Raw genomic sequence first — 22,447 nt, 5'->3', positions numbered from 1 at the left:
CACTTTCCCTGATCTGCTGGCTATAATCTTGCTAATGTGGCCCAGGATGTAGTTAGCCTTTATCTCCACTGGGGTGGTACTACTGGCTCGCACTCAACTTGTCCACCAGGAGCCACAGGGGTTTTCTGCTGAGCCAGCTGGCATCCAGTCTGTGCTGTTCCATGGGGTTATCCTACCCCGAGTGCAGGACTTACGTCCATACTTGTTGAGCTTTGAGGTTTATGTCAGCCCATTCCTCCAGTTTACTGAGGTCCATCTTAATGGTAGCCCTACCTTTTGGCATGTTGGCCAATTCCCCAAGTTTGGTGTCATCTTTGAAGCTGGCGAGGGTGCATTCTATTGTCCAAGACAATAATGCAGTTATTAAACAGTGTCGGTCTCAGGACTAACCCCTGAAGAATGTCACTTGTAACTGACTGCTCACTAGACTTAGATGTGTTGGCCAGTGTTCTTGAAGACTAATTATTTACAATTTTTTGTCCACCTGCTACTCTGACTCCATCTGGTCCAAACTTTCCAAGGATGCTAGGGGACACCTTGTTAAAGGTAAACAACATGCCACTGCTCTCCCCGTCTAAGAGCCAGCCATCTCATCATGGGAAGGCAGTTGGGTTGGATTTACCAAGGCCAAATCAAGCCTGTCCATTCTGGCTGATCTCAGTCACCGTTTTATAGCTCAAAACGACTTCTAGGAGAGTTTGTTCTGTAGCCTTTCCACAGACTCAGGTGAGTCTGATTGGCCTTTAGTTAATTGAATCCTTTTTCTTCCCCTCTTTGAAGAGAGGTGTGACATTTGCCTTTTTGCTGTCATGAGGGCCTTATCAGATTGCCATGCTTTTTCAAGGATGGTGGAGAGCAGCCTTGCGATGACTTTCGCCTGGTCTCTCAGGGTACACTCTGAAGCATTTCATCTGGGCCCATCAACGTTTTTGTATGTGTCCAGTTCATGAAAGTGGTCCCTACTTTGATCTTGCTCTGCTGTTGTAGGTAAAACTTGTCGCCTGCCACTAGGAAGCCTGATCTTGTCAGTAAAGACCAAGGTGAAGAAGGCACTGAGTACCTAAGCCCTTTTCATGTCCTATGTCAGTAGGTTGCCCATGAGATCCTTGGTTCTCCTTTTGGCTGCCAGTGTACCTGTAAAAGCCCTTCTTAGGGCTCTTCATCACTTGCCAATTTCAATTCCAACTGAGTTTTGACTTTCCATTCCTGCATGCCTGGGCAATGTTTCTGTAGTGATGGTTCCTCCTGATTACACCCTCCACACGCTTCCATTTTGGTGCATCGTAATCAGTTTTAGAAGCGTCGGTATTGTTACGAAGCTTATTTTGTACTTGTTCTGATGAACCACTCCCTCTACGTCAGTTTGTAGAGGCATTCTTTGGAGGCTATCTTATTTCTCTGATCCACGTTGCTGGTAGTTTACCGATGTGAAGAGCAGTATGTTTTATTGCAATTCATAAATGTTCCCTTTTCCTCCAATGGAAAACGTACAAGTTCCTATGAACTGAAATATTTGTGTATTTTGGGTAATTTAAAAAGATTTCTGCTACTTATTCAGTCTTTTCTGTTTAAGAGTTCAAAGTTACATGTTTATCATGGAAAATTGATAATACAGCAGAAGACCTTCCTCCTCCCCCAGCTGTGGCAAGGCAAGCAACAGGAAGCTGGTTTCTGTATTGTTGTTTTTGTAAAGATTCACTATTTATATAGTCTGGCTGAAACATTCAGGTTCATTTGGAATTCAGAAATTCTGTACTTCTGTTTTATCTATTCATTGGCATGAGGGGAAGTCTGACACAAATGCCAAGCTCTCAGACTCCAACCTGTATGTACTCAGCTCCAGCTCTTACCAAAAAGAAGTGAAGCTTTCAGGGCCATAAACATCTTGAAGAAAATTAAAAATAATGGGTGAGAGAAGGAGTGATGTATTTGTGTTGTCAGCAGAATGTGATGGCATCATAGCTGTGGAATTTGGGATGATTACTATCCATCAGAAGTGCCTCCAGCAGAGCTGAATACCTTCTCTTGTCATTAGAGCAGAGTGATGTTTTGCAGGAACTGGCATATAATCAAGATACTGTTTTGTGAGTTAAATCTGAAGCAGTTTCAAGCAGAAGTTAAATTATTGTTTTAGTGCCTGCTTCTCAGCACACATCTATGGAATATCACTTGGAGTCACTCAGGTCATGCAGCAGGGCCATTCCACAATCAGCTTGTGTGTTTGTTTACCTGTCTGAAAGGTGACCTTGCTTCTTTTGCATTTTATATGGCTCTCAGAGTTGTTATTCCATAAACATCAGAATTCATTTACATTCCCCAAACCATTTTGGCAGTCACCAGGATACTTGCAGGTCAGGTAGTAAACAGAGAGAAGGTTTCATTCATACATTAGCTTTAAACTGTAGGATTAGTGTATTTCTCTTTTTCTCCTTTTTTTTTTTTTTTTTTTTGGCTAGTACACAGTCTCCTTCATACATCCCAGGAGTCCAGCAGTTTCAGCCAGACTGATTATTCATGCCAAAAAAAACATATGGACTTGCTATTTGTTTGTATGTTTAAAATAATTTTTGATATCAGGGCTGGGAGAGAAAGTCTGGACCATGTCACAACTGTTCAGCCAACCATGGTGGAAAGGAATAACAATTGGCTGATAAAAATACAAAAATTGTGATGTGTTTATGTTGTGTATTATTTCAGACTTGGTAGAACATACTTGAATAACAAATGTACTTTTATAAGTAAGTATTCACATGTAAATGGTTCACAAGTCTATGACTGTATTATAAGAGATCTGTTGAAAACTTTCAAAGTGTTTTTTTAAGTGGTAAAAAATATTTTCACTATTTTTTTTTTTCCTATAAAGTTTCTTGTTGAAGATTCACTTTAGTGGAAAAACTGCACACCTAAAATCCAAAATATTTACATCAGCTGTCCTTAGAGCAATTTCTAAGACAAGCTGCAGTACAGTCATCCTGTTATACACTATTTGTATAACTCTGAGCCACCTATTCCTTCAGCAGCAAAAACAGTGAATCATGGAAAATTTAGTCTGATCATGGAATTTGGCTGGGGAGGAGAATGACATGGGGGCAAAAAACACTTGAAGAGGATGGAAGAGTGAGTCAAGACTACCTATCTGGATATCTGAAAAAATAGTCATCTTTAGGAGAAAATCTTTTCTCACCATATCTGACCTTCAGTGAATTCATATGAAGGACATGACCCAAGGTCACATATTAGTGAATGAAAAAGCATTTTGGGTACAAAGTATAGTGCAGGTAGTGGAAAGAAAGAGGAAAGGAACAAGTATTCCTCTTTGCTTGCATATAGGGAACTTCCAGTGGTATTAAGTACTTTGAGCTGCAATGCTGTTTTATTTTTTTTCTTATGCTCTCTGTAAACCTACAGGTGTATAACATACCAACACTAATAGCATATTTAAAGGATCTTTATTGTGATTTCCACTTTGGTTTCAAGATGGTACTGAGTTCATTTCCAGCCTGGACATTGCAGTTTAATTTTCAGATGCTAATGAGGCAGAGTACCTATGTTGTTTTTCCCAAAGCTTATAATTGATTCATTCAGTATTTAGCCAGGCATTCCTTCCCAGGCTCTTTCTGAGAAGAACGAGCCCTCTGCTCAAAATCCCTCTGCAAACTGGCAATAGAATATATTGTTTGTGTTCTCTGTTTTTACAAATTCTATGGGACAGAATAGTTAGACCTCTAGAATTATTTGGCTTATTATCTAGATTTAGGAACTGGTTTTAGACTTATGTTCTACCTGCAAATACATTCAAGAACAGACACTGAATGGGCGTTCAAATTTATATTCCTTTGCAATATATATTGTGTATTATTGAGGTGATTCACTGTGTCTCTGTGAAACTGATTCTGTTCTTAGTCTTTGGTATGAATCAAAGTTGCATTTTTGACACCAGAATAAACTGTACAAGGAAAAGGAAAAGGAGACCCAGTTTCAAAGTATATTTTTTGTTTCTGTGTATAGATATTGCAATTATTTGATTGACTTTTCCCTCTCCTCTGTGGAAGCTATTCTGTTTTCTACTGTACGTCTGCAGTGAAAATGTAGTCATTATGCAACTTTAGTAATGTTATTGTAGGAATATTGCTAATATTTTCAGTTCCATTGAAGAGAAGACACTCTTTGTTCAGGAGCATTTTTAATAATACATGGAATAGAATTTTGTATTTTAGCTTTGTATGGTATGATTTTGTTTTCAACAGAGCAGTCACCCACCTGTGCTGAATCACACCTGCAGTCCCTGCCCTCTTTGTTGGTTTAGAAGCCAGAACATCATGTAGAGTTTTTGGTCTGGGCTTTGGTGTGTCACTGCAGAAAAAAAACATTTGGATTAACACTAGCTTCTGTCTCTGACAGATCTTATGTCTCATCCTTTTCACAGCGGGATTGGAGTTAAGTGCAGAAACACCTGCTTTGCCTTCACTACTCATAAAATATTTGTTGGGTGGCACAATTTACACTTTGATAAAGTCTGTCTGTCTATTACCTAGCTTCCTTCATAGCTACTTGTTTACTAAACTTTTTTATTTATGATGCCCTTCCTCTACTGACCTAAGCAAAGTTCCACACCTATGTTTTGAAAATCATTATATGCAGTTTACACATGAGAAAATGAAGGCACATGGAGATTAAGCAGCTTTATTTGTATTTATTGCTGTCATTATTATTTTCTGTTTGTCAAGAGAACAAATGCAAGACTGTGAGTCAGGAGCATGAATGGAACATAATGTGAGTCAGGAACATCTTCAGAAATAGTTTCACAGAATACTGGCAGCCAACTAGACTGGTTTTGGTACTTTTCAGTTTAGTAGTATTACTTTATCAGCCGATTATGAATGAGCTTTTCTACATAGCTACGTAATGAAACTTCTTTGCTGCAAGAGAAAGTTGGGTTTGGTTTTAGGTATTTTTTTAATGTACATTTGTGAGATTACAATAGCTTGCTGTGCCTCTGGTTGCTTATGCAGATTGCAAGCCTGACTTGAAGGAGGCTGCAAGTGCATTCCAAAGTGCTCACATGGATCAAGCTATGGTTGGTGTGTTCATATGCCAGAAGTGCTCAGAGAGATAGTTTCTATGCCCTCTGTGAAGCAACTTGAGGAATAGCATTTGAGATGGATGTGAAGCATGTTGTACTTTCAAACACTCCAGAGCTGCTTTTTTCAGCCACTGAGGTCCCAGGAAACAGTATAGATTCCAACTGAGCTGCCTTCACAGTTTGTTTTTTTATAAGTGTAATAAAAGTTCTTATTAACTTGTATCAGAAACTTCAAAAAGTCCTATTTTTGGTTTACTCTTAATTCTGACAAACCTAAGCTATTTGGTCTGAAATTTTCCACTAGGTCTCTGTGGAATATATATATATAAAAAATATGTTTATGCTAAAAATATTTCTTCATTTTTGAAAGTAAATCCAAAGAAAAAATGTTATTAAAATGTGTATTAAAATGTGCTTGTACTATTTTCTTCTGAAGTATGGGAACTAACTGTTTTTGTAGGGGAGACACAAGTGGTTTTTTGTCTTCCTTGTGAGAATTCACCTAAATTTTGCCAACTTACTAACCCCCTAGATTCTGTAAGGAGTGTATTTTTACCCAGGCTGCTTCTTGCTGGGTTTGCAAGAGCCAAGTAGAATCTTTGAGACAGTCTTGTGAATGCGAGGGACTGCCCCAGTCCTTGGCACCAGTGGTGAGAGCCAAGTGACATTTATTGGTGCTCTGTGTTTGTGTCCTGTCAATGAAAGGGAGGAAAAATACAGAGGGGGAAAAAAGTGGATGGTAGCAAGACAGGGTGAGGAAGGCAAGAGCAGAAGAAGGTGAAAGATGATGTGTAAGTAAGACAGGAGTGAGTGGAGTGGATGGATATACATGCTAGAACACAGGGCAGACCCCTGAGGGGAAAAAAACTGTAGGAAATAGTGAGGAACAGATGTAGGGTGAAGGAAAATAGCTGGAGGGGAAGGAGGGAGGAAAGAGCTATGACAGGCAAAAGAGTTTGGATGCTGAACAGGGACAGAGGTTTCAGATCTTTCAGATTTATGAGCCTTCTTCGCTGGCTACTCCATTAACTGAAGGGATAGTGGGTTGTGCAGGGCTGAGCATGGGCTTCTGGAATTGGTGGTATCCCTGTAACACACAGAAGATCAGTATAATTCTGTATGGTGGTACTTTTATTCAAGATGTGGAACAAAGTCTAAGAAATAAAGATTTCTCTTTCTACGTGACATATTTGATAGTTAAAAATTGGAAAGCCCTTCTCTGAAAAGGTGGGAAGTGCCAGAGTTGTGCTTAGTCCTGGAGTCTTTATTCAATCCTCTTGTCTTTCAGTACGCAGTTACACGGTATTTTTCAAAGACAGAATACCTTCATGATAATGCTTTATTTTCCAGAGGCTCTGTGGACTTCCTTTGCTGATGGCAGAGTCAGACTGAGAATAGATAACTCATGTCCACAGACTCCCATAACAGTTCATCAGATGTTCAAAGAGAGCCTAGGAAAATATGGATCCCTTAATGCCTTAGCCAGCAAAAAGAATGGAAAGTGGGAGAAGATAACTTTTTCAGAGTATTATTACCTCTCCAGGAAAGCAGCTAAGAGCTTTTTGAAGGTAGGTACAGGAAACAAAACAAATTCCTTTTTCTCTCTTTGCCTCCTTAAAAAAAAAACAACAAGAAAAACAAAGAAAACAAAAAACCCCACTCCAAAACACAATATAAGAAGCTTCTCCCATTAATTGAAGATCAGCAGTCATATGTTTTATTGAAATAATAATGATGAAAATTGGTTTTGGTCGAAGAGATAACACGGCTGTCGGGGAACATGACTGTGACTGAAGAGCTGCTGTGTGACACTCTCACTGGGACATGAGTACAAAGCACAAGGCCTTAGGATTTTAAAAAAGAAAAATTGGTGAAAGCAGCACTGTCATGAATTTGGCGCGACAAAGACAAATTTTAAAACATTTTAAACATAGGGTAAGGTTAGTGCTTATTATGCTCTTGTTCATATTGAAAAGTTCTGGTTTTCAGGCCTTTCTGGACAGCAGAGCTCAACCAGACAGGAGAAGGTAGTTGGAAAGTTTAGATCATGTTAATTGCTGATAAATACTGGTTTTGCTGTGGATATCAACACAGAGATGTGTGTAGGCATGTCTCATCAATACAGAAATAATAAATAAATCAAAACTTTCCCTGGTTTATATTTGTATGTATGTTTCATGCTGTATGTTTCTCTCCAGTGTGTCTATATTAAATAACCTTATGCTTATTATTTTTAAGCTTGGTCTTGAACGATTTCACAGCGTAGCAATCCTTGGATTTAATTCTCCAGAATGGTTCATTTCAGCTGTTGGAGCTGTTTTTGCTGGGTAAGGTTTTTTTTGGTTTGGTTTTGGGGGGGATTTGGGGTTTTCTATTCCGCTAGGTCTGGAAATGTAGCAAATCAGTATTTGGTGGTGTATCTTGGAGACTGTGCTGCAGCTGATTAGCATGCTCAGAGACCTACTGGAGTCTCACAGCGTTCAGTATATCTGAAATAGTCCAGATGCTCATAAATTGATCCTGTTTGCTGTGGGTTTCACTGTGATAGTCACACAGAAACTTTTGTATAGTATCTTATCACTGGAAGATGTGGGAAATGGATGAGACTCACAGTTTTATGTTAATGATATTTGTCGGCAGCAAGATGTGGTCAAGTAGATGAAGTGACAGATCAGTACTGAGTTGCCTGATTCCTTCTGTCCTGATACCTGTTTATACAATTTGGATTTCACCTCATAAGCTGTTTCTGTGCCAGTGAAATTCAAATTGGTATCTGTGTGCAGCTTCAACAGAAAGAAGACATAAATCATTTGGTGTTTTTTTTACCACTTCCTGAGCTAACTCTCATGTAGCCTCAAGTAGGTTAAAATGCTGAAACCTAGCCTACGGCATCCTCTACTGAATAGAGTTTGGAGATTAGTTTTTGCAATGTGCATATATCAGAGATATTCATGTGTATCTGTCTACTTGAAACAAACATGGCAGCTGTGCTGCTCTTTACTTCCACATCTTCATACTTTCAGCTTTCATCTGATCTCTGATTATTATTCTCTTTTTTTGATACTAAGTGCGTGTATATGTGTCTGTATATAAATATATGTTCTTTTATATATATATGTTTACATTTTTGGTACAGAGGAATTGTCACAGGAATATATACAACCAATTCTCCAGAAGCCTGCCACTACATTGCGCATGACAGCAAAACCAATATCATGGTTGTGGAGAATCGGAAACAATTGGAGAAGATAATGCAGGTACAAGGTGGCTGAATGGTTACTTAAAAATCATAATTTTCCCATTTCTTGATGCTGTGTTGGTCCCAAATACCATATGCACTATGTGTATCATGAAGCTTTTCATGGGAGGGTTCTTATTCAGAAATTTGGTATCTGGTGCTTGAGCTATTGGGTAACCTGCAGCTCTGTTCTCTGTAGTGTCTGTGGCTCACGTCTGAGCAGTTCTCATTCTCTCCAGCTGAGACTTCACTGGCTGGTTCACTGCAGACTTACCTGGAAAAAACCTCACATTTTGATTCCATGTTTATAATGTCACCGCTTGATTCTGTTTGGAAAAGCACAGACCACTCAAATGGAAGAGATTAGGATGATGGCAGTATGTAAAGGCCTTCCAATTAAATAACAAGTGTTCAGAATTTCCTCTTTTCAAAATGTCATATTTTCCTGCTTGTAATGTTAACACTTAAGGCTGTGGAGTTTACTGCACTTTGATAACATGACAGTTCGCATGAAATAGACTATAGTGAGAAAGGAAGAGGTTCTTTAAGTGAACAGTCACAATTTTGACAAAACTCTTTAGCAGGTTTGAGTGGGTTTCTGCAAGGGTGCCAGATTGAAGAACCAACTTGAGGGAAAGACCCCTGTTGCATGACTTGGGGGAGGAGCATGGGGGCAGCTCCCTGGGAAGGGTTTGTCTGTTAGTGAGATGTTGAGGGAGGCCTGTGGCTGGAGCTGAGCCATCAAACTTGAACCATATTGTACGGATTGCTGAAGCAGGGGGACCCTCCATGATGGAGTTTTCTGCCAAAAACACATACCTGCCAGAGAGAAAATATCCATGAATTTTTTTCAAATGTATTTCATATAACTTATACGTTAATTGCTTTGTATTTTATAGCTTTGTTTTAGATGCAAATTGGAGGAAGATAATTTGGTTTTTTTATAAGTATTCTGGGAAAACATACAATCAGACAAGCCGCCTTGCCGTGTCACTGACTAAATACCAGACTATGCTGTCACAAACGTGGAGACAAGAATATAAATTGAAGAAGTTGAGGGATTTGATTCATACACATTTCTATCTAGAAAAAGAAGCGACAACTCTAGCCATCACTGCTTTATCCAGTTCAGGGTGGTTTTTTTAACCTTTTTTTTTTCTGGAAGAACTCTAAACTGAAATAACACTTCAATTGTTATCCTTCTAATGATATATACATTATGGCTACCATGAAGCCACTGCTTTCGTGTTAGCACAGGTTGATTGAGTCAGTTCAGAATATGATCAAGGCATCTATGGCACTGGGTCCTACCAAGTTCAGTGAAATAAATGTTCTCTACAGGCCATGCAAAGCAGAGAAGGAGCTGCTGTCTGCCTGTAAGCCTCCAGCTTTATATTTGTATTTATCCTTAAAAATGTGCATATTGGCTTCCTTTCCTTTTTTTCTTTAAGAAGGTAGAATGTTTTTTTAGCATTTTAACAACAGTTGTTGCTGTTGTTGAGGGACTTCCTCTGTCTTTATTGGTAACCACAGCAGCTAGGGTCAGCTTCTAGCTTGACCTAGAGTGTTCCTTGATGTGCCCTTTGGTGCATTATGAGAAAGGATGTGGAGGAGCCCTTTCTGATTATTTTTTTTTTTTTAATCATAGAATCATAGAACGGTTAGAGTTGGAAGGAACCTTAAAGATCATCGAGTTCCAACCCCCCTGCCATGGGCAGGGACACCTCCACTAGACCAGGTTGCTCAAAGCCCCATCCAGCCTGGCCTTAAACACTTCCAGGGATGGGGCATCCACAGCTTCCCTGGGCAACCTGTTCCAGTGTCTCACCACCCTCACAGTAAAGAATTTCCTCCTAATATCTAATCTAAATCTCCCCTCTTCCAATTTAATCTTTTGACTGCAAACAGATGTTCTAGAGCAGACTATATAACATCTCCGCCCCCCCGTCTCCTGTTGGTTTTGGGCTAGTTGGTTGTGAATTTAGGGGAGAATATTTGAGCATGGAGAGAAACAGTAGGTTTCTTGTGACTGTCAAGTCATTACAGTTTTGGCAGTATTTTAGTGCAAAAAAAAAACCCACACAAGATATGAATCATGAATAATAAATTTGTTTTAAAAAAATCCAACAGATCTGGAATCGTTTGCCATACTTGAAAGCTGTTGTGCTATATAAGGACTCCATTCCAGAGAGACATCCAAATTTGTATACGGTATGTGAATGCTAGAACAGAGTTATAATTCATGGGGTATTATTTATTTGATGAATTTCTACTATGTTTAATCTGTGGTATGTCTACCATTGAGAATGCATTTCTGGTTCCAGCAAGCACATTCAAAAGCTTCATCAGCTTTTCTGTTTAATTTACCTGTAACTTCATGTTTGATTCTGGACATTTAAAATTAGAGCTGCCTTGCTTAACTGTCTGTCTTGTGTCTTCCTGGCTTTTTACTTGACTGGATTAACAAAACACATATAGGCTTCAGGTGGGAACGTGTAGTCTCAAACAGTTAAAAATAAAAGTTGTCCTCTGGTGCTAGTGAAAACTGAATTGTGGTTAGTTACCCTGGATACAAGAACATGAAAATGCTTGTAGTTTTATAGATGATAGTTCCATTTTGTTTGCACCAAACATTTCTTGTGGTAGGCAGCAAGTGAAGAGAAATAACTACGGACTACACAGAGGAGCACATTTTTTTTAGTATATGCAGAATCTTCATATCACATGGTAAAAATACAGCAGAAAAAGGGACAAAACCAGGATCAGAAGTTTCTGAGTGGTAGAAGTACAGTCTTTAACTTAAGAAATATGAGGACTTAAGCAGAACAGTTTTTTGTAAACTTGTTATTCCAATATATTTTAAATATATAATTGAAAATAGTTTAGTAAGAATACAAAAATCAGGGTTTTAAGTGGACTACGGATTATCAGGTTCTGGGCTAGAAAAACTTCCACTGGGGAAAAAAGATATTAATAAAGAGTGAACAATGTAGAAATATTTTAAAATGTTTGCACTTCTGATAATCTGAGGCATTACCAGGAACACAAGAAAAAAAATCTGCACTTGTTTTAATCATATCTTATTTTGCTAAGTTGAATAGCTTATAACTTAATAATAAGCAGTTACAGTTACAATACTGTGCATACTGGTATAGAGTATGCCTTGCATCTCAGTATAACAAAAAAAGTATTACAAAGATGACCTTACTATTTATATTTCTTAGTAAAAGGAGTAAGTGCTAGCAATTAATTATGGAAAAACATTCAATTGCTGAAACCTAAATGCCCGAGAATTGATATATTTGAAAACACCCCTCTCCAGGTGTCATGTTGGACATGTTTTCTCAATGGAGAAGGGCAGCTGTGAGTGTGTCTGACAGTTGCCATAGTTTGTCTAAAGGAAAAATCAGAGATCAAATCACCAAAGGCAGAAATGATTGTTTATTAGGTTTGATGTAAAACCAGACACTGCACCACATGGCATTTGATAAAAGGGATTTGTGTTGCAAGTAGACAGCTAATACGTAATGAGCAGTTGCTGCAGTAAGGGCAGAGCCCTGGTTTGTCCGTCAGTGCCTGTTTCCAGAAGGCAAATGCAAAGTCAGTAGCTGTGTGTGACTGTTTGTACCTTTCACATTCTGTGGAATGGGAACACTGTTTGTTGCAGGTACTGTTCAGTAAACAAAGCCTAGGCAACAGATTCACAGTGGTTAACACATTCTAGTGTGGGAATTCAATAAGGTCAGGAAAACAGGAACATCTGCTAAGTCACATAGAAACAATTACATCCTTGACAACTCCAGACTTTCCAGGAGCTAGGGAAACTGATGCAGCCACATTCTGTGGGAAGGGATAGGGTATGACAAATGCTCTGCTTGCTACAGAGCTGTGCATTGTACTGCCTCCCTTTCCAGAGATGTGGTGTGTTCAAAGAAAGTATAAAACTGATGATAAGTAATGAGAAGAATCCTTAGGACAGCCTTGCCACTCAAAAAAAGGAACTGTAGATGCCTCAGAGGCTAACTATTGTAACCTTAGTAGCACACTGGCAGTGGCAGAGGTCTGAAGGAAAAAAATGAACTCCCCCACAAGTATGGACTCTCCTTTTTTCTCTTTACTGTCCTTCGCATCATCTCTTTTATTGCTATGTGGTCCTGGATTTATCACTGAGAAATCATTGAAGAATGGAGGTGCTGCATCTTGCATAACATGGTTCTGTAGCACGATATGAATCATCTGATTCCAATGGGAAATTGACAGTTTGGTTATTGACTTCCTTAAAAAATCTTTTTGTACTCTAGTTTTCAATTAGGATTGAATTCAATGCAGCATGTCAGGTGCATGCAATAGAAGTATCTGGGAGCAACCAATGTAACGTAGAGGACCAGGTTCAGCATTCTTCTGGGCCAATTTGTGCGGCACAAAAGTCCAGCATCGTAAAAGGTTTAGCTCATTCTAGATTGAGACTAATTTGAATGGAAGTTGTGACCAGCATCATATGCTCTGTTTGCTGTAAAACAGCAGATTATTTGGGCAAACATTCATATATCTAGATGATGATGCTTTTGCAAAGAAGGTTTCATCCTATTTATATTTGTATTTATATAAAGGAGAAGGAATTATAGATGGAATGTCACAAGTGTACTCTTGCTTAAAAACAGTACATCCAGATTCCTTTAAATAAGACTCAAAATCCTTCTAACAGTGTGAGACAGTAACAGAATTTTAGCCTTTATGACTTGTCCATAGTATCCATCTTGGAGGAGAAATAGTATTACCATTCCCTTCTTAGACACTGAAAAGACTCATGGCAGAACAATTTCAGATAGCCTGTTTGCAATTATCACATGAAGTTTTAAGCTAGTCATATTGTACTTCTTACATGGGCAAGGCCTGGTGAAACTTGCCTTGGAAATGTTCAGAGCAAGGCACTGAATTTTTCTGCCATTTTTGAGACTGATGAGGTACTGCATCCTTCCCGCTTGTAAGAAGCCATTTAATGTCCTGTATTTTCTGTTACATGTTCTAGATGGAGGAGTTCCTGGAGTTGGGAGATGATATATCTGATACTACTTTGGATTATATTATTAACTCCCAAAAGCCGAATCAATGCTGTGTACTAATATACACATCTGGAACAACTGGGAAGCCAAAAGGAGCCATGCTGAGTCATGATAATGTATGTATTTTAGGCATAAAAATAGAAAAGTATGAGGATATTTATTCCTGTATTTTGAAATGACTGGTGCATACTAGAGCCTTGAAATCCTTTTGCAACGTGGATATTGTACTGCAAAGCAATATTCAAAATGCAGTTGGCTTTTTCTGGTAAGTGTAAACATGGTAAAGAATGAAACTCCATTCAAACTGTTCACCAGGTTGAACAGTTTGTTATGAATATCATTTTTTTTCATTGACTTGTTTTCTTGTGAAATACAATGCATTTTTTCGTAAACACAATTCACAGATTGCCATAATGTCTCTCAGGTGATGTCACAGGCCATATTAAAACAAATGAATCATATATATCAGCCAGCCACCATCAAAACAGCCTGATAGACTGCTTTTTCAAATTTTATTAGAATTAGGGGTGGATGTGTGGGGTTTGTTTTGGTTTTTTGTTGGGTTGTTTTGGTTTTTGTTTTGGGTTTGTTTTTTTTTTTTTTGCTTTGGCATTATTACATTCCTAGACTTGGGTTCCTACATCTGTCACTGGAGGATAATACAACTCTAGTGCGTAGGCCTGGTACTTAAATAGTCCTACCTGCATTGTTGCGAGCAGAAAATTTTCCAGTGATAGAGAAAAGCAAATCCATTTGCAAAAAGGACTTTACTCAGAGGTCTGCTAGCAAAGATCTGGAGTGTAGTTGTTTTGGGGTTTTCTATATTTAATTTTTTTTAAGGTGGCTGAGCAGGAGTGTGAAGTGGTAGGGAGCCTATCTGAACTCATAGACAATTTGTGAAAAGGTTGGGCTAAGTTGTGACCTCTCCTCTTAAAATAATGCAGAAACTATTGCAGACACGCACACTGTGGCGAGCAATTCACCCAAATGTAGGGAATCAGTACAGTAGCATCTGGAAGTGGAACATAGTAGACTTGTTAGACAAAAATACTTATCTGACATTGCAGATCCTATGCTCTTCCACCTCAAAGGAGTCTGGTGTCATTTCCATGTTAGCTGCCAAACTATTCCTGGCTGCTGATCACAAACAGGCTATTTTTATGTTGACGAAGGGTGGAAAACATGCCTTGCTTATAACTGTGCTGCTGCCTTCTTTAGTCAAAAGATGTTTGTCACTGTCCATATGCAAAACCAATGCTGAGTCAGTCATGTATGCACCCACACAGATCTGCTGTGAGTGTGCCTGCGTGCTGCGAGGCTTGGAGGATAAGCAATCAATGTAGCCATATCTCAAAGACATACCATTCTCCCTGCTGCGTAAGTCTCCCACAGCCACTTGTCCAGTGCTGCCACCTAAACTTAGAGTGGCCTGGCCTGGCAGCATGCTGCTCCTTAAAAACCTCTCTTGAGAATTTGTATTTCCGTAGACCACTTGTACACTCGTACCTGTAATTTATTAAAAAGAAAAGGAGCTGGCAGGAACATACTGTGATAAGAGGTATTGCATGGGATTTGTATCTCTTCCCTGCTGTCTTGAATAATCTCATTTCTGTGTCCTGCCTTACCCACTTTAGATTACAGACTCTTCAGAAAGAGCTGTTTCTTTTCTTGGTGTTTTGTTTTATGGTGGGTAGGTGTTTTTTTTTTTTTGCTGTGCACATATGTCTCCTGCCCTCCCATACCATCACATATATTTGCGAGTCTTCCGTATGCTATGTTCTGATAATGAAGATAGATATCCATATTTAGCATCCTTGAACTGCGTCTTCTGAGATCAGCCTGGTGTGTTGTCAAAGATTGCAATGTCTTACAGCAATTTCTGTGAGCACAGATTTCTCATTAGCACAGCATGAGCATCCTTAAAAACTCACCATACCTAATGTGTTTTATTTTTTATTTAAACAGATAACTTGGACATCAGCACATTGCAGCAGAGCAGGAGATATGCAACCTGCAGAGGTCCAGCAGGAGTCTATAGTCAGTTACCTCCCCCTCAGCCACATAGCTGCACAGATATATGACCTGTGGACTGGAATCAAATGGGGAGAGCAAGTTTACTTTGCTGAGCCAGATGCTCTGAAGGTATCTGTCTTGTATTGCACCTAATTAAGCTTGCACTTCTTGCTCTTAGAAAACATCCCAAGGAGAAAATATGGTCTTTGAAGAGGTACAGAAGATGAAGATTGAGAGTCAATTATTGTAAGAATTATGGAAAAATAAAATTCATTACACTTGAGATCCAGTGCTCTAGACTCCAATTAAAAGGTATAATCCAGATCCATAAGCTTCTAATAAGGCAGAAGAATATGCATCTAAAACAAAAGAAGCATAAGCAATTTTTGGAGAAAAGGGAGGCAGAAGGAACTAAACCACTTGTGTATTTTCCTTCTTTTATACATACTTACCCCGATGTGTCAGAGCTGGCACATGCAAGTGCATGTATCTGACTGACGTAGGTGCAGCAGTGCTTCTTCATATCCTGAATGTTCAGTGATGTTCTGCATGTTAGCATTGCAAGATGCAGATGGCATCACGAAACCTCTTTGTCACTGCTGTGGATGTTTTGCAATGTTTTGAAATGATTTCATGATTTTAACAGGGCAGCTTGATCAACACACTAAAAGAAGTGCAGCCAACATCTCACATGGGAGTTCCCCGAGTATGGGAGAAAATCATGGAGAAATTAAAGGATGCTTTTGCTCAGTCAGGATTTATAAAGAAGAAAATCCTGTCATGGGCTATGTCACTTAGCTTAGAGAGAAACCTAAACTGCTCAAGCAGGTATGTATTATAATGAGGTTTCCATCAGCCTGAAAGTAAATATCTGCTTGTAATAAACTATGAAACATCAGTGAGACTCTTCAGTGTAAACGAGTAAAATTTGACCTGGCAACAGAGCAGATAAAATGCAAGAGAGAGGATGGAGTTATCTATTACAGTAGGCTGATTTTAAACACGGGTGACTCTTAAAAGTGTCCCTCCATCCTCCCTGAGAACATACTCCCACTAATACCTCCTCCAACTCTGTGTTTTCTGTGAATTGAACTGGCTAGTTTTCAGCTGGGAGAGTTCCCTGATGTGGTGCGCCATGTGATTGCACAAGTGCTAGTTACTGGTGTGAGGAAAGGGCATGAATTGGGTAGAGGTGTATGGGAGGGGGGGAATTTGGAGGGGCAGCCCAGACAGACCGGCTCATGGCAGTTTGGGGTATGGACCGTGTGAAAAATCACAGCTCATCTCCGCACAGAAACTCAGGGACAGCCCCACAGACGTGTTCTCTGAGCTGTAAGTACATTATCTCTGGTCTGAATAACGTTGGTGTTTTTCTGCATAAGATTGCCCACATAAAGAATGTTGTATAAATTCAAATATTAACTAATTCACAATTATTTCCTGTTCCAAATTTCTTTAAAGCGGGACACAATGAAGAGTGTAATTGCTCACAGAAGATGGTATTGCAAAAGATCATGCAGTGATACTGCTTTGCTTGTCTGATCATTTATCTTTTCAGACAGGTCGTGCAAATTGCAGATTTTAGTGGTATACGTTCTCAGAGACACATTAACTGATAAAGAATCAGGAATACAAGAGCTTTGTTTTATACAACATGTTTTTATAGATTCTTTATGTATTTGCAGTATTTGGACACCTCAAGAATTGGGAGTTCGCTAGCAATGAAAGACATCGAATAAATGAAAAAAGGAAAAATATGTAACCTGATCTTACTGATTTAACTTCTGTCAACAAAACTTGTGTCTGATTTGGTTTTGGAAATTTCATAGGTTGCCCTGGCTTACTGTCTTCTTCTGTGTGTTTTGTACTCAGCAGTGATTTAAAGCAGTTCTGGACAAGGTTAGCAGACTACTTAGTGCTTGCAAAAATACGCAATGCGCTGGGTTTTTCTTCCTGTCAGAAGCACTTTTCTGGTGCTGCTCCTCTCAATACAGAAACGCTGTATTTCTTCTTGGGTCTGAACATCACCCTGTATGAGGCCTACGGGATGAGTGAGACCACAGGCCCACATTGCCTCTGTGGGCCCTATATTTACAGGCAGCACAGGTAACTTTACTTTTTTTTTTTTTTTTTAACGGTATGTTTCATTATATCTATGAGAAGAGTATTTAGTAAGTTCAGCAAAGATCTTACTGCTTATTTTATTTTCTCCCAATGCACTGCCACTCTATTGTGACTTTGGGAGGCAAAATAACTTCCAGGTCAGAAGCTGAACACATTGCCTCCATACCATGCTGAGCCGAGAGCACTAAAAGTGATCTACAGCATTATATGCAGAACACGGTTACTAAATCTGATATATACCCTAGCCCTGGCCCAGGGTAGGATGGCTTTCAAATGCAAGACCTCAAATACAAAAGTGGGTTTATGTCTGAAGACACAGGGCGGGGGGGAGAGGGGGACAGGGGGGAAGCAGGAAGCACACTGCAAGAGAGACAGCTGAAAAGTGCTTAGATAGTCTAACATATCTGCCATAGTGAATTAATATTCCATAGCTTTCAAACAGTTACAGCAGGGTGTTACTTACAGTCACTAATATTTTGATAGGTTCAAGGATTTGGCATGTTAGATGGCTTATCAGTATTATGTTTATTATTTCTGTGTTCCTTGTGGGTTTTTTCTGCTCCTCTCCGATAGCTGTGGTAAACCAGTACCTGGCTGCAGAGTGAAATTGGTGGATGAAGATACAGAAGGCAATGGAGAAATCTGTTTCTGGGGAAGGACTGTTTTCATGGGTTATTTAAATATGGAAGACAAAACAAAAGAAGCCTTTGATGAGGATGGGTGGCTGCATTCTGGAGATTTAGGAAAACTAGACGAGGATGGCTTTCTGTATGTCACTGGAAGAATTAAAGGTAATAAGCAGAATCTTGTTCCATGTTTGTGGTAACTGTTCAGCACTGTTCAGTCACGTCAGATGTGGCCCATCTAATTAAGTGTCTTTTCTCTAATGCCAGCAGCATTGACCTGGTAGGAAGGTAAAATAAACTTCCCTATAAGGAAACCATGGTGTGCCCTGTTTGGGAGAGGTTTCCCTCTAGTCTGTAATAGGCAGATGTGATTCAGTTGCTACAGTGAGCCTGTTTATCTACCAGACCTTTATGCAGTATTAATTACAAGTAGTAATATAAACTAATAATGCAGGTTTAATGTCATCTTCAATTCTAATGATCCATTAAGCTGTCCAGTCTCCCTTTGAATCTTGCTAAATTGTCTTAATTGCACATGAGAATGTTTAGACAGTGACAAGAGACAATGCTCTGGTACATAAGGGTTGTTGCTGTAGGTCAGAGCTGGGTTCCTCTGGTGCCTTAGGTGATGTGTTTGGAGAGACTAGTATTGAAGCTTGAAAGCAGAAGGGAAAGTTAAAGAAGTAAACTTAGGTATTATTACAGTACATGGTTTGAAGTCTCATGTGAGTAAGACTGGTCACTTGCTTACTTGGAAGCTTTTTTTTACAATACGTATTTGGAGAGTGGGATTGGTCGCAGTTGAGATATAACTGAAGAAGATTTAAAAATTGACTAACTATCATCTTAGATTATGCAGTGAATCACTAGGGAGATAACACAGATGAGTGAATTTGTCATAGAATGACATAGTGTCCTGTTAGGAACCAGGACTTGAGTAAATACTATTAATAGTCTGCACCAGGTGCAACTAGCTTGATTTTTAACTTGCTTTCTTACCTGATTCATTTTCCTTTAGTGTAGCAGTTAGCAACTCCTAGTCTCATTGTGTCATAACATTTGTATTTCGCTTACATCTTCCTTGATTGCTGAACTTATAGCAATTACTCTAAATTACAGAACAGGTACGCCATCTGGGATAAAATAACTGTCTCTCCAGTTTCATTAAAGTTTTAAATCCAAGTCCAAATAAGGTAAAACCTAATAGAAGACAGTAAAGAAGCTTTTCTTCTAGTGACTGAAACAGGACTTCCTTTGCTTCTGTGGGTCTTAAGAGCTTTAGGACTCATTAGCTGCAAAGCACAAAGATGTAGCTGGGAAAGTCTCTACAGGGGGAGTGTTTGTAGAGGTGTAGAAAAAATTGTTAAAATTATTACAGTTGTCTGGATCAGCTGGAAAAAAGCTGGCCCATCTCAGACAATGAAGAACTAAGTGCCAGAGAGGTCAGTAGAGGGTCTAAGACAAAAACAGGACTAAGGCAAAAGGAGGGTGGAATGAAAGGAAAAAAATAGACCTAGACAAGTTTGGATACACAACTAACTTCGGTATGTATCTGTGGTTTGACAGAAATCTCATCCTATAGACACTATTTGTGCTTCCTCAAACATGTGCAGTGTGGTTACTAGGGAGAGAAATAGTTTCTATAGTTATGAGATCAATGCCTATTCCATACTAGAAGGATGGGTATAGACTGGAAGTTATTTCTTATCGTAGTTCTCATCTGAGAACTGTTCCCTGTGAACGTTGCAAGGGTGCTATATTCCCTTTATTGCACCTAAATTCTTCACGTTTATTGCTGACAGGGAATCAGGTGCCAACCCAGTCCCAAATTCACACAATCCACTGCATTATTACCCAAAGGACTGGTATACCATTTGTCTGAATTATTTGTTGTAGCATGTTATGAAATGCTGCAAAGGCTATTATTTGAGGATAGTGAGAAGTCATCAATGTAATGAAAGCAGAGTTGGAATTTACTTAGACAATACTCAAATTCCAATGAATATTTGTATTATACTTAAGAATGAATGCATTCAAATAAAAATGAATTCTACCTTTATCAGTAGAATAAGGTATCACTACCATTGTTTACAAACCTAAAAAATAGTAATATTCCAGTCTGTTGTTATATTCCTCTCTTGTCAAAAGCAGGGCAGGAATCACTACTTCCACTGCAGACTTCCTCTCTTAGATCTTTACTTCCTCCTCACACTCCTCTCCCTTCTTTCCCTGTTGCTTTTATGGAGCCTTCCTGCAGTAGTAACTTGTTTTTGTCTGACCCCTCTTGGTGACTTTAAGAATTAGTTTTAATCATGATAACAACTGCTTTTTGTTGAGAGAGTAACGGTAAAATAGAGAGTGAATCCTATGCTAATTTGGAAGAGATGATGGCTCACAGAAAAATCCCAGATTATGCAACAGTGCCTTGAGAATAACTAACCTGTTTCTGGATTATGTACAAATTATCTGGAGCAAATACGTTATACTGAGGGAGAGCTGAGAACCTGAGCATGTATTTGAAAAATATTAGCATTTTTATTTTGAAAATAATTAGTTAATAGGCTTTGTTCTCCTCGAAAACTTTATCTTTGAAAAAAATTTCTCTTATTCTTTGTGTCAGAATAAGGAAAGTGGGTCGATCCAGAGATTAACCCAATTTTTGGAATTTATTTGAATTAAACTAATAGCCTTTATTTTTTGCCTAGATTTGATTATTACAGCTGGAGGTGAAAATGTGCCTCCAATTCCAATTGAAGATGCTGTTAAAGAAGAACTCCCGATCATTAGTAATGCTATGGTGATTGGAGATAAAAAGAAGTTTTTGTCAATGTTGCTGACCTTAAAGGTACACCAGTTTTAATCTTGATTTCAGTGAAATTATATACACCTAGCACCTAACAAAAAAAGACGAATTCTGAACTTTTTATAAAAAGACCCAAAATTAGATGGGAGCGCGTTAGTGGGCAAAAAAAAATATGTAGCAACTACAGGCCAAATCCTGATGGTCTACACTTATGATTAGATGATTTGCTAAACATCTACGTGTTTACTGCTGTTTCTCCTATACATATAATAAGACCTATTTTTTTAATCTAAATGCATATTTTTAATTAAGAAATCTTGAAAGAGTGAGAAGTCTCTCTAATGGAGCACAATAATAGCTTTTATTCTTGCAGATGAACTTTTCAACAGAAGCAGACTTGCCAACAGAAACATTTCTCCACAATTTGTTCTGTTCGTGTAACACAGGAAGGATGACTGTAGAGCAAAATAATGAATAGCTTTGCTGTGGTATATGCTTTAATTGAGAAATCCCTTTTTTCTAAGACATTTGCACTTCATGTTCTGGGTACATCAATAGTGAAGGACCCTTTAGTTTTTCTCAAGTTGTTTACCTCTCTGACTGATACTCCCCCTATACAGGTACAATAGAAATACTAATTTAAGAAGTGTAATTTCAAAGAATATGTCTATCTCAAGCTGCTTACATTATACCACAGTAATTCTATGTAATGATGAGCTAAATGTTCCCCTGTAACTATAGAGTAATTTGGAAAATATGGTAGAAATTCAAGGTCTTTAGATGGACTTTATTGCCTGATTCATTGACACATTTTAAGTCTGTTCATGTCATCTGCATATAAGCCAAAAATATTTGCATTTGGTAGCCAAGTGGAAAGAAAAGCACTATCATCTGTAGGCGTTTTTGCTTTTTAAGCCTTCCAGAATGTTTAGGGGTTGATGCTGAGCCTTCTTGATTCTAGTAATTCTGACTAGTAGTCAGGGACGTGATCAGAGAACATTTAATGCCTTGTTAAGACTGAGCATTTGATGATTCACTTCATTTGATATTTTAGAGCGTGCTGGACCCAGATACATCTGATCCCACTGACATTCTCACTGAGCAAGCTCGAGACTTCTGCCAGAAGGCTGGTAGTAAAGCCACTAAAGTATCAGAGATTGTAGCTACAAGAGACCAGGCCATCTACCAGGCCATTCAGGAGGGAATCAACAGAGTTAACCTGAAAGCTACTAATAGGGTTCATTGTATTCAAAAATGGATAGTCCTGCCAAGAGATTTTTCCATTTCTGGGGGAGAACTAGGTAAGATTTTCTGACTTATATCGACACAGTAAAGCAGCTGCTGATGTAAGAATATTTAAATACAGTTTTGTATGCCAAATTCTGGGTACAGCCACTAGAGGGAAAGATGATATTATGCAGCATATGTTAAAGAATGCAAAAATCAGAGTTTTTGCTGGGTACATATCTATATCAAACTGTGCTTATTTACAAGTAT

General features: G+C 38.7%; 1 protein-coding gene across 1 annotated transcript in view; it reads left to right on the top strand.

Annotated features, from left to right (window-relative positions):
- Positions 1-22,447, top strand: part of ACSBG1 (acyl-CoA synthetase bubblegum family member 1) — a 35,011-nt gene that overhangs the window by 12,017 nt on the left and 547 nt on the right. The window contains exons 3-13 of the mRNA XM_074155850.1: positions 6,434-6,651; positions 7,322-7,410; positions 8,220-8,340; positions 10,452-10,532; positions 13,351-13,500; positions 15,350-15,526; positions 16,044-16,225; positions 17,270-17,503; positions 18,095-18,312; positions 20,853-20,992; positions 22,005-22,251. Coding sequence (XP_074011951.1) covers positions 6,434-6,651; positions 7,322-7,410; positions 8,220-8,340; positions 10,452-10,532; positions 13,351-13,500; positions 15,350-15,526; positions 16,044-16,225; positions 17,270-17,503; positions 18,095-18,312; positions 20,853-20,992; positions 22,005-22,251 — 1,857 coding nt within the window. The remainder of the gene's footprint in view (positions 1-6,433; positions 6,652-7,321; positions 7,411-8,219; positions 8,341-10,451; positions 10,533-13,350; positions 13,501-15,349; positions 15,527-16,043; positions 16,226-17,269; positions 17,504-18,094; positions 18,313-20,852; positions 20,993-22,004; positions 22,252-22,447) is intronic.

Source organism: Numenius arquata, chromosome 11 (assembly GCF_964106895.1).
Source record: "Numenius arquata chromosome 11, bNumArq3.hap1.1, whole genome shotgun sequence".
In the NCBI taxonomy this organism is placed as follows: domain Eukaryota; kingdom Metazoa; phylum Chordata; class Aves; order Charadriiformes; family Scolopacidae; genus Numenius; species Numenius arquata.
This window is presented reverse-complemented; position numbering and strand designations above follow the sequence as displayed.